We start from the raw sequence: 16,891 nt of genomic DNA on the forward strand, positions 1-16,891 counted from the left end.
ACCAGAGTTAGTAAAACACAACTGCTTTAATCAACCTCATGGCAAAGAGGAACTGGAAAAGCCCGCGCATCCACTTAAATACTCCCCAGACAGGAAGTGCTCCCGGCAGCCTGTCGCTGCGGGAAACAAGTTGCTGGAGGAAAGGGCCCCCGGCTGGGGGCGTCTGCTTAAACTGTCCGTGCCGCCGTGAGCGGATTATGTCCAGTGGTGGCGTGTCGCCACAGTATCATTTTTATGACGGCAGATATTTGTTACTTTTATGTGCTTCTTTATGAGGTGTAAATTAGAACACCTTGTACAGGGTGAACTATTGTTTTGTTCCCAAAGGTTCAAACTGTCAGGAGCCTTTATTGATTCAGTGTCAACAACTATGTTATCTCAATAGCCTGAATGCTAGCACAGCTTTTTCATAGTTAGGTTTCTAGATTTCCAGAGCCAGAATTCTTTCATAGAATGGTGTATTTTTCTGAATAGGCTACAAGGCTTATTCCTTCACAGTGAGTCTTTGGAACTCACTTCCTCAGCGGGCGGTGGAAGCAGAGTCTTTGAATATTTTTAAGGCAGAGGTAGATAGATTCTTGGTAAGCAAGGGGGTGAAAGGTTATCGGGGGTAGGCGGGAATGTGGAGTAATCGGATAATCCATGATCTTATTGACTGGCGGGGCAGGCTGAAGGGGCTGAGTGGCCGACTCCTGCTTCTAATTTGTATGTTCGTATGTTCTCCCACCCCACCCCTGACCTGCTTTAGTCTCTCATGCTGCATTTAGATTGGAGCTCCGCACCATGAATAAATTCAACCAATACTGCCTGCTAATCCCAGTACTTCTTTTGCGCAAGTCCTCTTGGGTTTCTGGCAGTCGCAGGGATCCCAAGGGCTGATGGCAGACAGTTCAAGCAGGTGCTCTACTATGATGAGGTTTTATTATCTAATCAAGTAACGCACAAAAAATAAAACCGGTGGCCGCTGGAACTGGTCAGATTCTGAGAAATTCTGGAGGTTGGGAAGGTGATGGAAACACAGAGACAATCATGCAGACTGGCTGACTGCTTACGAGACCGGAGCAGTCACTTTTTTCAATCCAACATAAGGAATTAGGGGGGGAAATTTGGTTGCTTTGTGCCTCCCGTTACTGCAAAGCAACTAGCGCCCGGGTGCGGCACCACCAACGCCTCCCGTGAAATTCAGAGGGAGTTTAGTGGTGGCGCTAACTGGTAGCGCCCCGCGGTGCTGCGCCGCCGGCGATGACGTCATCGCCGTGTGCAGCGCCCCGCTCGCGCCCCAGCCGCAATCTTCGGTAGCGCCCCCTGACTTACCGCCGGACACTATGTCCGACAGGGTCAGGGGGGCATACCTGTGGCCGGGGCAGCGCTAATTAAAGGGGAGCTGCCGGGCGGCCATTCTTGTTGCTGGCCGTCTGCCAGTACCTGCCTGCGCTCCCGTCCCCGGCCTCCTGACCCGACCCCCGCGGAGTGCCGGCTGCGCTCCATGAGCCCGGCACTTCTCTTGAGTGCCAGGCACTTTTGCCGGCACTCTGATCCCCAGGGGCCCAGCTGGGCCCCAGGTCGCGCTGCGCAAGGCCCCTCCCCTTTAAGAAAGGGAGGAAGGCCTGCAATACTGCGGCGCGACGTGCCCTCACAGTGCCCCAAGAGGGAGGCGGGGCGCTTCCAGTAGTGCCCGCTTCCCTCTTGGAGCGCTACCACTCAATTTCGGCCGCGGGGGTGCTAATTTTTCCGGAGCGCTAAAAGTAGCATCCCAGCAAAGTTAGTGGCCCAGAGGGGGCACGACTCAATTTTTGCCCCTTAAGCTTTAAACATGATGAGAATACATTGGGGGAAATTTGGGTTGATTTGCGCCTCCCATTAGCCCCCCTGGGGGGGCAAATCCCCTAACGCCCGGGCGGGGAGCTGCTAAAACCTCCTGTGAAATTCAGCGGGAGGTTAGCGGCGGCTGTAGCCAGTAGCACCCCGTGGCGCTGCGCCACCGGCAATGACATCATCATCGTGCGCAGCGTCCCGCTCGGGCCTCGGCCGCAAACTTGGGTTGCGCCCCCTGACCTATCGCTAGACGAAATGTCCAACAGGGTCAGGGGGGCGTTTTTGCAGTGGCAGCGGCGCTAATTAAAGGGGCAGATGCCGGGCGGCCATTTTTTTTTGGCCGACTGCCAGCACCTGCCCCCTTCCCCTTTTTTCCTCGGGGTGCCGGCCGCGATCGCTCAGCCCCAGCACCCCGTTCCCCGGTGGTCCAGCAGGGCCCCCGGTGCGCGCTGCGCTAGGCCCCTCCCCTTTAATCGAGGGACGGCAGCCTGCAGTGACGCTGCTCTACGCGCGGCGGCACGTAGCACCGCGAAATTCAGTAGTAGCGCCCCAAGCAGGAGGCGGAGCGCTTTCGAGTAGCGCCCCATCTCCTGCTTGGGGCCATTCTACTGAATTTACAGCAGAGGGGTGCGAACTTTTTTAGGGCGCTAAATTAGTGCCCGGCGACGTTATCGCCCCAAAAGGGGAGACATCCAATTTTTCCCCCATTACAGTTTAGAATCCTGTCATTTAGAACTTAATAGTGTTTTAATACTTAACATTGTGAATAATACAGCAACAACTACTTGTATTTATATAGCGCCTTTAACGTAGTAAAATGTCCCAAGGCGCTTCACAGGAGCGATTATCAATCAAAACATTTTTGACACTGAGCCACATAAGGAGATATTAGGACAGGTGACCAAAAGCTTGGCCAAAGAGGTAGGTTTGAAGGAGCGTCTTAAAGGAGGAGAGAGAGGCGGAGAGGTTTAGGGAGGGAGTTCCAGAGCTGAGGGCCCTGGCAGCTGAAGGCACGGCCGCCAATGGCGGAGCGATTAAAATCGGGGAGGCTCAAGACTCCAGAACTGGAGGAGGGCAGAGATCTCAGAGGCTTGTAGGGCTGGAGGAATTTATAGAGATAGGGAGGGAGCTAGGCCATGGAGAGGTTGGAAAACAAGGATGAGGATTTTCAAATTGAGCCATTATCGGACCGGGAGCCAGTGTAGATCAGCGAGCACAGGGGTGATGGGTGAACGAGACTAGGAACATTATGTTTGCTGTAGAATTCTCACCTTGTTTAATGTACCTTGCTTACGTTTCAATTTGTGTGACTTTTCATTTATTTGCATCACATTTACTGAATTATAATGGTTAAGGACACTTCTTTTGGTGGGGGCTCTGAATTTCACATGCATAATCTTATTTTTTTAAATAGTCTTTTAACTGTCTTCTCACAGGTTTGTACTCACATGCATTTGAGGAATGTGTTGTACACTTTGATTAGATGGTGTTTACAAGAGGAGGACTGTGTTGTGTTAAGGTTTCTTGATATGATTCAAATCAAAATCAAATCAAATCAAATCAAATCAACTTTTATTGTCATTGTTAGTGCACAAGTGCAGTACAACGAAATGTAGGCTTGCGGCTCCCGAGAGTTTACATTTAGATTAAGACATTTAAACATTCAACATACATTTGGCTTGTAATACATTAACATAAACATAACCATAATAAAGTGCATTGGCAGATGTGCAGGCTTTAGAGTTTATTTGTGGAGTTCAGTAGGATGACAGCCCTGGGACAGAAGCTGTTCCTAAATCTGGTCGTACGGGTGCGAATGCATCTGTAGCGTCTCCCAGATGGCAGGAGGGCGAACAGACTGTGGCTGGGGTGGGTAGGGTCTTTGATGATGGACCGTGACCTCCGTAGACAGCGTTTCTGGTATATGTGCTCTATGGTCGGTAGCCGGGTGCCTGCGCTAAGGAGAAATGCTCCTCCACTTGCGTATTCCCGATCTCCGTCGCTCCACCATCGGAGGCCGTGCCTTCAGCTGCTCTGGAATTCCCTCGCTAAACCTCTCCGCCTCTCTACCTCTCTCTCCTCCTTGAAGACGCTCCTTAAAACCGACCTCTTTGACCGAGCATTTGTCCTAATTTCTCCTTATGTGGCTCGGTGTCAAATTTTGTCTGATAATGCGCCTTGGGACACTTTACGACATTAAAGGCGCTCTATAAATGCAAGCTGTTGTTGAGCATTGAAGCAATTTACTTTTGGTCTTTGGGGTTCAGTCGGGTCAAAGCGGGCCCTGCCTGCTCGTAGTTATGTCGGTCGGGGTATTTTGTCCTTGCGGCCTGTCTATCGGGGATGAATACATTATTTACAGCACCTGTATAACTGGCCAGTGGCTTTGGTGGCTACCCCTCGGACTGGTTACTGATTGTTACCCTTGCAACCTCATCCCACACCAGCAGTGGAAAAGAATGCTTTTGGTGGATTTTTTTTTGTTCCCATGGATTACTGAATCTCCCAAGAGCTGGATCTACAACACCAAGATCTCAAGTTTCAAGCATCAACCCTTCGGCTTTAGAGTATTATGATGCTGCTTTCAGAACTCATCAGAAAATGATGAGAGTGTGCGACGCGGGTCACAATTCAGAGGCTGCCAAGTTGAAGTTGTCGGTCAGAAAATGAAAGCATTATGAAATAATAACAGAAAAAGCTGGAAAAACTCAGCAGGCCAGGCAACATCCGTGGAGAGAGAAACAGAGTTAACGTTTCAGATCGAAACCCGTCGTCAGAACTGAGAAAAAAGCAGGAAATGAAACGGATGAAAAAGCAAGTTGGGGGCTGGGAAATGGGGGAGGGGATGAAAGAACAAAAGGGAAGGTCTGGGAGAGGTGAAGAGACATTAAGAGATATTCAAGGCGAGACGAGATGGTAATAGGACAGGTAAAGAGACAAAGGATGGCTCTAGATGAAGTGTGAAATGCGCTGGCAGAGTGAGAGACAGCTGCCATGTGGGAGAGAGAAAAAGGAAAAGGCACAAACCAAAGGTGTGGATAAAAAATATATAAAAATATAATGGGGGCCGAGGTTATGATCTGAAATTGTTGAACTCGATATTGAGTCCGGAAGGCTGTAAAGTGCCTAATTGGAAGATGAGGTGCTGTTCCTCGAGCTTACGTTGAGCTTCATTGGAACAATGTAATAGGCCGAGGGCAGAGACGTCAGAGTGGGAGCGAAGCGGTGAATTAAAGTGACAGGCGACCGCAAGCTCGGGGTCACCCTTACGGACTGAACGGAGGTGTTCCGCAAAGCGGTCACCCAATCTGCGTTTGGTCTCCCCAATATAGAGGAGACTGCATGGTGAGCAGCAAATACAGTATACTAGATTGCAAGAAGTACAAGTGAAAGCATTATGTTGGATAAGCATCTGCATTATTTGATGAGAGTAGCGTAGTGATGGCCACTGACAGACGAAGTTGCAGGTGAAGCCGTTTTCTGGAGAAGGCAGGCAGCTCAGTGCACAGAATCGCTGAGTAACAGTTTGCCAGCCAGGACGAGGTACAGTATCAGAATACTAATGGGAATTGTGTAGAACTAGAGGTAGGGAGAAGGAAATGGGAGCTAAGCACAGGCACAGCTTCATTTGCTGTTGTACCTCTGCATATTTTAGGTACATCACATAGTACACAGTATTTACAGCACAGAAACAGGCCATTTGGCCCAACTGGGCCAAGCCCGTGTTTATGCTCCACACCAGCCTCCTCCCACCCTTCTTCATCTCACCCCCATCCACATAACCCTCTATTCCCTTCTCCCTCATGTGTTTGTCCAGCTTCCCCTTAAATGCATCGATACTATTCGCCTCAACCACTCCCTGTGGTCACAAGTTCCACATTCTCACCACTCTCTGGGTAAAGAAGTTTATGCTAAATTCTTTATTGGATTTATTAGTTTATATTTATGGCCCCGAGTTCTGGTCTCCCCAACGAGTGGAAACATCTTCTCTGCGCCTACCCAATCAAACCCTTTCATAATCTTAAAGACCTCTATCAGGCCACCCCTTGGCCTTTAGTGTCAGCCGTGGCTCAGTGGGCAGCACTCTGACATCTGAGTCAGAAGGTTGTGGGCTCAAGTCCCACTCCAGAGACTTGAACACAAAAATCCAGGCTGACACTCCAGTGCAGTGCTGAGGGAGTGCTGCACTGTCAGAGGTGCCGTCTTGCAGATGAGACGTTAAACCGAGGCCCTGTCTGCTCTCTCAGGTGGATATAAATAGATCCCACGGCACTAATGCGAAGAAGAGCAGGGGAGTTCTCCCCGGTGTCCTGGGCCAATATTTATCCCTCAACCAACATCAATAAAAACAGATGATCTGGTCATTATCACATTGCTGTTTGTGGGAGCTTGCTGTGCACTAATTGACTGCCGCGTTTCCCACATTTCAACAGTGACTATACTTCAAAAAGTACTTCATTGGCTGTAAAGCACTTTGGGATGTCCGGTGGTCGTGAAAGGCGCTATAGAAATGCAAGTCTTTCTTTCTTCTCTTTTCTAGAGAAAAGAGCCCCAGCCTGTTCAATCTTTCCAGATCGGAATAATATCAATTTGACCAGAAATCTTGAACATTTTTAGTACAAACATCCATTTGTTTTCAAACATTAATTTCCGGAACTCACCATATCGCTTCCTCCTTTTACATTCATCTATTTTTCTTTCATTGAATTTTTATTTTTGGTCTCCTTATCTAAGGAAGGATATACATGCCTTAGAGGCGGTGCAACGAAGGTTCACTAGACTGAACCCTGGGATGAGAGGGCTGTCCTATGAGGAGAGATTGAGTAGATTGGGCCGATACTCTCTGGAGTTTAGAAGAATGAGAGGTGATCTCATTGAAACATATAAGATTCTGAGGGGGATTGACAGGGTAGATGCTGAGAGGTTGTTTCTGTTAAGTCTGTGTGTTATAATGAGAATTACTACACAGACCACAAGAGTAAACTTTAACAGGTCTTTACTAGTCGAGGGTCAGGGCGGAACTGCCCAATAAATCCTTACACAGCACTTATATATCGGTGTGGTCACCGTCGGTATTACAGTATACAGCAGCCAAGATAAAGTAGTGCAACTCTTAAAATAGTTCTCTTAAAGGTGGAACGGTTACTAAAATAGTTCTCTTAAAGGTGGAACGGTTACATACACTACAATCCTCCCTTTTTAGCTTAACAGTATATATGTTCCCCATTAAACATAACATCATAACATATATACACAACTTCATGTAAAAACAGTTCACAGATTCAGTCTCTGCGGCGGCGCCTCCTGCTCTTCCTGACTCGGTCCGGATAACGCCTCGGTGGTGTAGTAGTTCTCGGTGGTGTAGTAGTTTTCGGTGGTGTAGTAGGTTGTCCCTTTTCGAATGACTCTATGACCTGGTCAGCATGGCGCCTTTCAGGGGTCTCTGGTTCTCGTTGCTGGGGTGACTCATCTAATGGTCCTTCACTGGACTTAACAGCTTGAACTTTCGTAACTTCAGAACCAGCATTGTTGACTTCTAAAGGCTCGAGTACCTTGGGAAGTTTTTCTGCTTCCAGACTGATTTGGCTCAGTTCGGAGGGACCACCTGCGTGACCTGGTAGGGGTGATAATAGTTCAGGTGAGTCATCATCTTCTGCTTCCTCTCTATTGTCTTCTATTTCCTCCATCACTTCAGCTTTTGCCTCTGCCACCAATCCCCTGAGTGACTTATTACTGCTGACACTGCTCACAAAAGGGTGCTCTTCCTTCTTAGCTTTCAACTGATCGATGAATTTGACATATTCCCTTTCTTGCTCAGCTTTGATTCGTTTGGCCTCATCGCGCAGACGGTTTGTGTGTTCCTGTTCCATTTTCTCAATCAGCTGCTTCTGCTGTCTTTCCAGAATCTCCCACTCTGTGTCAAAGAACTTTTTCGTTGCATTCATCTCTTGCTCAAAACGGCGAATCATTTGTTCTAATTGCTGTTGTAGTTTGAAATTGAGTTGAGTTCGAGCCCGGTGTTCCTCAGAAATGTGCATGTCTGTAGACTGGACAGACTCAGAATTCTCTGTCAACCTATGTTGTTGTTGTCCAGTGGAATTCTGTTCTAATACTTTGTTCTCTCCTGGAGCATTTATGCACTCCTTCGTTTTTCCATCATTAGTCTGCAAGTCCATTTTAGACTTGTCTTTTGCACATGGGCTGGTCTTACCATCATCAGTACCAGAGTCTGAGCTGATTGTCTTCACCGAGTTCTCACTCTTGGCTTTGTCACTGTCACTGCTGCATATGCCCTCATCCAATATTCTGGACAATCGTTCAGGTTTGACATCTTTTCTTTTTCCGGAATCTACCGTTATTGCGTTTAGGGAGTGCCAGTCCATATTTATTTTCCTGATCCACTCCCATCCCAGAAGTGGTGGACCTCCCTCAGGTAGTACATATAAGTCCATTCCTTGGTGCTCTTTGCCCTTGTGTACCACCTTGACTTTTATCTTTCCGATGGGGTATACTCTTTGCCCCGTGTATGTCTGCAATACTATCTTCGTATTCCGTAGGGGAATATGTTTGAATAACTTTTTGTAATCTTGCTTATTCATGACCGTCAACGCCGATCCGGTGTCCAAATCCATCTTCACGTGGACTCCTGCTATCTGCAGTGTGACCCAGATAGTTTGTCGGTCAGCTTCCTTACTCACATTGTGAATTCTCAGACTACCCAGTTCCTTGCTGTTGGAGTCTGAATCCGAATTCTGTTCATCCGAACTTTTCTCAGCCACTTTATGTACCTTTCTGCACTTTTCCTGCGGTGACTTTTTGTTGCTGGTCTTCTTTCTTGACCGGCATACTTTAGCTATGTGACCAAGCTTGCCACATTTTCTACAGTCCTGGTTTTTAAACCAGCATTGGTTCTGATCGTGTGTTGTCTGCCCACAACGATAACATTTCATTGTACCCAAAGCCATTTGATCTACGCTGAGTACCACTGCCTTCAGCTGCATTTCCGCAGTGCCTCTCGCTGCGGCTTCGTGCGATGCTGCAATAGTGACAGCCTTATCAAGTGTAAGATCATTCTCTTCAAGCAACCGCTTTTGTGTTCCTTCTTTCGACAGTCCACACACGAATTTGTCTCTCAGTGCCTCTGTCAGTCTTTCCCCAAACTGACAGTATTTCGCTAGCTTACGCAGTTCAATTAAGTACTCCGCGTTGCTTTCCTCTCTCAGTTGCGTTCTCGCATAAAATTTAAACCGTTCCGCTAACATCAGCGGTGTGGGGTTCAAATGATTCTTCAGGACAGCAACAATATTAGCGAAAGTCTGATCCGCCGGTTTAGCTGGTGATAGAAGATGCTTCAATAGCCCGTATGTCTTCGCACCCATTGAGTTTAGTAAGGTTAATGCTTTATCTTCATTTGATATTTTATTTGCCTTACAATATATCTCTATGCGTTCTACATACGTGGCCCAATCTTCAACATCGGGATCGAAATCGTTGATGTTACCACGCTTAGGCATCCTCGCGATCTTCTTGAGAAACAAAAGAATTTTTTTTTTCTTTTACAAAATGGCGGTTTCCCGCGCTTGTCTTCTTCCCCGCCTACTTCCAAAATGGCGGTTTCCCGCGCTTGTCTTCTTCCCCGCCTACGAAAATGGCGGCTTCCTGCGTTTGCCTTTCTCCCCCGCTGGCTGTCTCTTGTCACTCTCGCTCGCTCGGTCTCGGTCTCCCTCGCTCGGTCTCCCTCGCTCGGTCTCATTCTCCCTCGCTCGCTCGGTCTCCCTCGCTCGCACGGTCTCCCTCGCTCGCTCGGTCTCGTTCTCCCTCGCTCGCTCGGTCTCGTTCTCCCTCGCTCGCTCGGTCTCTGTCTCTCCCGCTCGCTCGGGCTCTGTCTCTCCCGCTGGCTGTAACGGCGATTGCCGTACTGCTGCATTCGCCCTCCCCAGCGGTTTTCAATCGTGCCTCCCAACCCCTCTTTCAGTCCGGTCCTTTCCCCCCCCCCGGCTGTGGCTGAGTTCTCCGCGGTTTTTAAAAAAAAAATTTCTCCCGCGCCTTTCGTTGTCCCGGTCGCTGCGCCTCGCGGCCTCAGTAGCTGCCCGGCCCTTTTCACCGGTCGCGGTCTTTTGCAGTCCGGTCCTTTCCCCCCTGGCTGCGGCTGAGGTCTCCGCGGTTTTAAAAAAAATTTCTCCCGCGTCTTACTCTGTCCCTGTCGCTGCGCTTCGCGGCCACGGTAGCTGCCCGGCCTTTTTCACCGGTCGCGGTCGAGCTCTCTCTCGATGCTGTTGCGTCTCCCAGCCCGCTTGCAGCCCAGTCTCTCACCCCGGCTGCGTTTGCATTCATCGCGGCTTCCATGCCTTACGCTGCCCCAGTCTCAGCGCCTCTGGCCCCGACTTCTGTCCGGCTCTTTTCCCCGGCCGTGGTCGAGTTCTCCGCCCTTATATCCTCCGTTTTTTTTTTTCTCCCCTACTCACAGTCAACGTGGCCGACTTGCTGCTCGTCGCTGATCGGCTTACCCACCACCGTGATAGAAGGGATGATCACTGCCTGTTGCTGATGGAAGGCTTCGTGTCAGAATTCTTCCTTTGCTCTGCAGACCCGAGTCTTTTCTCAGCAGAATGATGAGGGCGGATGCCTCCTCTCGACGCCCGTTAAACTGCCTTGGATGTATCTCTGCCGCAGGGTAAGATCGTACTCGTCGCCACTGTTAAGTCTGTGTGTTATAATGAGAATTACTACACAGACCACAAGAGTAAACTTTAACAGGTCTTTACTAGTTGAGGGTCAGGGCGGAGCTGCCCAATAAATCCTTACACAGCACTTATATATCGGTGTGGTCACCGTCGGTATTACAGTATACAGCAGCCAAGATAAAGTAGTGCAACTCTTAAAATAGTTCTCTTAAAGGTGGAACGGTTACATACACTACAGTTTCCCCTGGCTGGAGAGTCTAGAACCAGGGGGCACAGTCTCAGGATAAGGGGTCGGCCATTTAGGGCTGAGATGAGGAGGAATTTCTTCACTCAGAGGGTTGTGAATCTTTGGAATTCTCTACCCCAGAGGGCTGTGGAGGCTCAGTCGTTGAGTATATTCAAGGCTGAGATCGATAGATTTTTGGACTCTCGGGGAATCAAGGGATATGGGGATCGGGCGGGAAAGTTGAGTTGAGGTCAAAGATCAGCCATGATCTTATTGAATGGCGGAGCAGGCTCGAGGGACCGTATGGCCGACTCCTGCTCCTAATTCTTATGTTCTTATGTTCCTTTGCTCCACAATTTGTGTTTTAAAGCACAGAATGGCTTGACTACAATCACCCAGCCCTTTTGGAAGATGTACAAATAATCCAGTATTAACGGGCCAGTCATAGGAACACACGATTTTATGTGGCCGCCCTGTTAAAAAAGAAGACGTTGGCAACAACTTCTATCAGAAGCTGCGGTACAAAAAGAATGTTAATATATGTCACATCAAAGGTTGCAGCATGTCAGGAGGTGGGATCAGGAATCGTCTCCCTGCGCTGTTTCCTGCTTTACTTCTGTCATTAATACTGTCATTTATTTTCTCTCTCCTTTTCATCTTGCAAGTTATCTTTGATTCCTTTACGAGGTATTCCCTGATGGCACAGTCTGCGACTCAGTCTTTAGACCAGGAACGATTATTCCCTTCCTCCCACACCATTTAAAACACACCTTTGGAATCGCTTCAACACCGCTTGTGTTAAGTTGCTAGTTTCTCCCTCGGTGATGTCCTGCGCTTTGGGGCTTGGCCATTCGCCCAGTTTACTCAATTTAGAAAAATATGTTTGCTTCATTCGGGGTTTTTTTTCCCCCACATTCGAGTTGATATTAATGCACCTGTTCTACCTGGACGTTGCGCCGGGGTGATTCACCGATAGCGAGAGGAAGCTGGTGGGAAAACTCTCTGACAGCAGTTAAAATAAATAACACCGCTTACTTGTCTGTTAGAGCTGCTAGAAGCCCCAAAGGCTTCTGCGGACAAACCAGCTTTCTTTCGCAACGTGATTCCGGGCAGCGACGTTCCTGTTGTATTTGATGCTTCAATGTGGTATTCCCCGCAGCCTCCGAGATGATTCGGTGACAAGATGGTTGTCTTATGAGGAGAGATTGAGTAAATTGGGCCCATACTCTCTGGAGTCTGGAAGAATGGGAAGTGATATTGAAACATATAAAATTCTTACAGGTCTTGACAGGGTAGATACTGAGAGGTTGTTTCCCCTGGCTGGAGAGTCTAGAACCAGGGGTCACAGTCTCAGAATAAGGGGTCGGCCATTTTAGACTGAGATGAGAAGAAATTTCTTCACACAGAGGGTTGTGAATCTTTGGAATTCTCTACCCCAGAGGGCTGTGGATGCTCAGTCGTTGAGAATATTCAAGGGCTGAGATCGATAGATCTTTTGACATTTGGGAATCAAGGGATATGGAGATCGGGCGGGAAAGTGACGTTGAGGTCGATGATCAGCCATGATCTTATTGAATGGCGGAGCAGGCTCGAGGGGCCGAATGGCCGACTCCTGCTCCTAATTCTTATGTTCTTAAGTTCTTATGCTTCATTCTATTCTTTCCCCCTGTCAGTTAATGATGGTAGAGTCTACTTTAAATTCAAAGTTGGTTAATTTAAATTATCCGATAACTCAACATTTTTAGCAGTAAATTTCCCGCTCTGTTGTTTTATTTACATTATTTAATTCAAATTATTGGATAATTCAAAAACATTTCTGCAGGTAAAAGTCTTTGAACTATCAGGAGTGGGTAACACACACCTCCCCAAACAACACACTCCCAGCTTCTTCCCACCCCTTTCCAACCAACATGCTGCTCCTGGCTCTTCTTCTCACCCTTCCCCTCCATCTCTAAATTCACCACTCCCAGCTTCTCTTCCCCCCCGCCCCCCAAAGCGCCTCCTCATTCTCCTCTCCTTGCCTCACCCCTCTTCCTCCAATAGTGCAGCTCTCAGCTTCCCCCTTCCAACAAGCTTTGCTCTTGATCTTCTAATTGCTGGGGCTCTCGCTGTGATTGACGCCTCTTCCTCATAAAGTGTACCGTCAGCTCCCTCCCTTCCCCCGAGTTTCGCTCCTGAACTTCCACTTGCTGGGGAGGTCCTGCTGTGATTGACGTTGCTGCACACGGAAGGCAGGAATTCCCAATCTCACAGGAGCCTTTGGGACACAAGGGCTGGCAACCATTCAGAGCAGGTGGGACCTCGGCTGTGGTGCTTGGGGGAAGGGATGTGTTCCGCCTTAATCTTCACCCACAAGAGCAGACATGTGGACAGTGCTCCCAAAATGATGATGTTCTCCTCAAACACAACACCACCAACAACTTGCATTTATTTAGCGCCTTTAACATAGTAAAACGTCCCAAGACGTTTCACAGGAGCGATTATCAAAGAGAATTTGACACCGAGCCACATAAGGATAAATTAGGGCAGGTGATCAAAAGCTTGGTCAAAGAGATAGGTTTTAAGGAGCGTCTTAAAGGAGGAGAGAGAGGTAGAGAGGCGGAGAGGTTTAGGGAGGGAATTCCAGAGCTTAGGGCCCAGGCAGCTGAAGGCACGGCCGCCAATGGCGGAGCGATTAAAATCGGGGAGGCTTAAGACTCCAGAATCGGAGGAGGGCAGCGATCTTGGAGTCTTGTAGGGCTGGAGGAGATTACAGAGATAAGGAGGGACGAGGCCATGCAGCGCGGCCAGTTGGCATGTATGATTTTCATTTTAAAGGGAATTATGATGCATTTTTTTAAAATTCTTTAAAAAATCTTCAATATGATTTTCTTAAGCAAAATGAATAGGTGGATTCTGCCATCTTTTCAAGATTATGTAACTGGTTTAAAGATGCCAAGGCTGGTCGCGAGGAAGCCAGCCCAGGTCTCAAATCAGACTCTAATACGATAGCAAAATACTGCAGATGCTGGAAATCCGAAATAACAACAGAAAACGCTGGAAAAACTCAGCAGGCCAGGCAACATCCGTGGAGAGAGAAACAAAGTCAACGTTTCGGGTCAAAACCTGAAGAAGGGTCCCAGACCTGAAACGTTAACTCTGTTTCTCTCTCCACGGATGTTGCCTGGCCTGCTGAGTTTTTCCAGCGTTTTCTGTTGTTATCTCAAATCAGACTCTTTGTTCTCTGTGTCAGGGCTGAACATTTACACTGTATCTTCTGCCTTCCAGAATAAAGCACGAAAACATCGTTGCCCTGGAGGACATTTACGAAAGCCCGAACCACTTGTATCTTGTGATGCAGCTGTGAGTATAAGAAAAGTGTGAACGCATTGTTTTGTGGAGCTTGAGCTGTTTGGGACAGCAGACAGTTCACAACTCCAGCATCTCTCCTAAACACAACCCGCACAGCGGATGCCTTTACACAACGCAACTTTACACAACCCCACAATAAATTAAACAACGAGCAAAATTAAAAGGTAACCACTTTGCAGGTAAAGACGGGCAAAGATTGGAGAATCTCTCGATTGGCTTACAGTAAAATCAGTGCTGAATACAGGAAACTTCTTTTTATCCGGCACCGACGGGACCGACGTGGTGCCGGTTCATCAAAAATTCTGGATAACCGAGCGCTATAGTAAAAGATACAGAGAGCTGAGAGCTCCGTATAAAGCAACAAACCCTGTTGCTTAGCAACAGGTGCAGAACAATGGCCACAAGTTCCAAGCATCTCTGTAGTTTAGCAACAGCTGCAGCCACACCCAATTGCACAGCAACAGATCGAGGAAGGTAAGTAATATGAAGTAAAACTTACCTGAACCTACTCCTGAATTTTGCCGGTTAACCGAGATTTCCAGTTATTTAGGTGCCGGCAAATCGAAAGTTTCCTGTATAGAGAACTTACTGATTAAAACATCAGAAAGACCAGAGGCCTATGGGTGCAGTTGCCAACACTGGTTGGCCATATTCCTGGAGGTTTGATCACCTGACCTCCTGCCTCCAATCACCCCGCCCCCACGCTCTCACCATTGGTCGCCCAACACGCCCATCCTCACAGCGCCCGCCTCCCCCTCGCCAGTTGGAAAGCAACCAGGCTCTCAGTTACCCGATTGGATGATGCTGGACTGTCAGTCAAACAGCCTATTTTTCCCCTCCTCCAATATTTTTATAACTAATGGGCCTGAATTTGCGATCGGAGGCTTCCTGCGGGCGGAGGCCTCCAATCATCAAATTTTCTACGCATTTACCTGGTGGTCCGGGAGATACGGAGGCTCGCCATCCTGGGCCTCTCCTGGTAGAAATGCGCAGAGGCCCACGTATCCCAGAGGGCAGGCAGTTCACAAGCACCCCTGGGATCACGTGGGCCAGCCCAACCAATGAAAGAAGGGAATCCCCATTCATACCTTTGACGGTTCTGTACATACGGAACTGTCATAAGTATGAATGGGGATAAATTGAAAAATACACAAACACATGAAATAATTTTTTTTTAAATTACATATATAAAATTAATTAAAATGGCATTTAATTAAATATTTTAAACAAAAATTAAATTTTTTGAAATTTTTAAAAATTATTTTTTAACGGGGCTAAAAATAAACTTACCTTATTGGACAGGATTTTTAATGTATAAGTGAGAACATTTTATTTTTCTATTTTTTTAAAACTCTTATGCTGGTAAAGGCAGACCTTACTGCGTAAGAATTCCACGGGCATTCAGCGAGCAGAAGTTGGGCAAATAGCGCAACTCTCCACCCGCGGAGGCCCGTCTCCCGGGCACGCCGAGGATCTGTCAAGAAGATTCTTGACGGATCGCAAGTGCCGGATTTTAGCGCGTGCGCTTTGTGCGTCTAAACCCAGAGCTTGCGCGGCCCCTACGGGCGCGGGCGCACCTCGTACACACCCCTGGGGGTCGCAAAATACGGCCCGATAAGTTTATTGAAAATGAAAAAAAAAATCACTGTCAATTCTTTTAATGCGCTTATGTTTGCCCCCCTGGGGCTGCTCGCGGAGTGTTCTGGAGATTAATCTGTGTTTCCCGGAGACTCCCGGACAATCCTGGAGAGTTGGCAAGCATACCTTTGAGAATGAGATCTGTGTGAAATGGGTCTCATTAGCCTATTTTGGAACAAACAATTCACTGTTTACTAGTGATCTCACTGTTTCCACACCTTTTGGTTGTCTTTATTGTAAAATAGAAAACATGGTTGGGGTGTCATTACGCTGTGAGACTAGCACACGAATGCTTAAGGCATTTATCGGAAATTCCTCTCTCCTCTATCTTCACACCCTCCGGTTTTACAGAATCAGCTTTCCAGGCTGGTATGAAGTTGAAATGCTCCAAGGTGCCGCCACTAGCTCCTCCCCACTGGTGACCTCGCTGGAGGAAAGGAGACCCAAACTGGCGATGGCAATTGAGGCAGGAAATGGTGACGTTATCATTTTGAAGGATGGGACACGCAGGGGTTGAGGGTGCAGTCCAGGCACGGCCAAGCCATGCTGGGACCATCGGCCCCTTGGGTGCTGCACGCACCTTCATACGAATGAGCTGACCTTGCCTAATAACTTAGGACCTGGGCTGGGGAATTTTAGCTATGAGGACAGATTGGATAGGCTGGGGTTGTTTTCTTTGGAACAGAGGAGGCTGAGGGGAGACACATTTAAAAAGTACTTGGATATGTACTTGAAGTGCGGTAACCCACGGGGCTACGGACCAAGAGCTGGAAAGTGGGATTAGGCTGGAGAGCTCTTTGTCGGCCGTCACGGACAAGATGGGCCGAATGGCCTCCTTCTGTGCCGTAAATTTCTAGGATTCTATGATTTCTTTGATTCTATGATCTGCTCATTTAAGCATTTTTCTGGCACACCAGTTGCATTAGAAGAAAAAGAAACTTGCTTTTATGCAAAGTACCCCAAATCGGGATGAAATAATCAGCTTGTGCGCAGCCTCCCGGCACTTCCATCACTGGCTGGCTGCATGGAGTGTGCTGCTGACAGCCCTCCAGGATCGTCCTGGTGTCTCCAGGAACGAGAGATTAATCTCCTGCTGTGAGCAACCAGGGAGAAATATCACACAGACCTTGTTTCATTTTCTTTGAACAATTTTGTTTGTTGGTTATAGAAATATTGG

At 48.0% G+C, this 16,891-nt stretch overlaps 1 protein-coding gene across 1 annotated transcript in view; it reads left to right on the forward strand.

Moving 5' to 3' along the window:
• camk1da (calcium/calmodulin-dependent protein kinase 1Da) overlaps nt 1-16,891 on the forward strand; it is a 694,020-nt gene that overhangs the window by 340,803 nt on the left and 336,326 nt on the right. Inside the window, exon 3 of the mRNA XM_086010788.1 lies at nt 13,993-14,067. Within this exon, the coding sequence (XP_085866914.1) occupies nt 13,993-14,067 (75 nt within the window). The remainder of the gene's footprint in view (nt 1-13,992; nt 14,068-16,891) is intronic.

This window comes from Somniosus microcephalus, chromosome 17 (genome assembly GCF_052327205.1).
Source record: "Somniosus microcephalus isolate GS21.2 chromosome 17, FLI_Smic_1.0, whole genome shotgun sequence".
Lineage (NCBI taxonomy): Eukaryota > Metazoa > Chordata > Chondrichthyes > Squaliformes > Somniosidae > Somniosus > Somniosus microcephalus.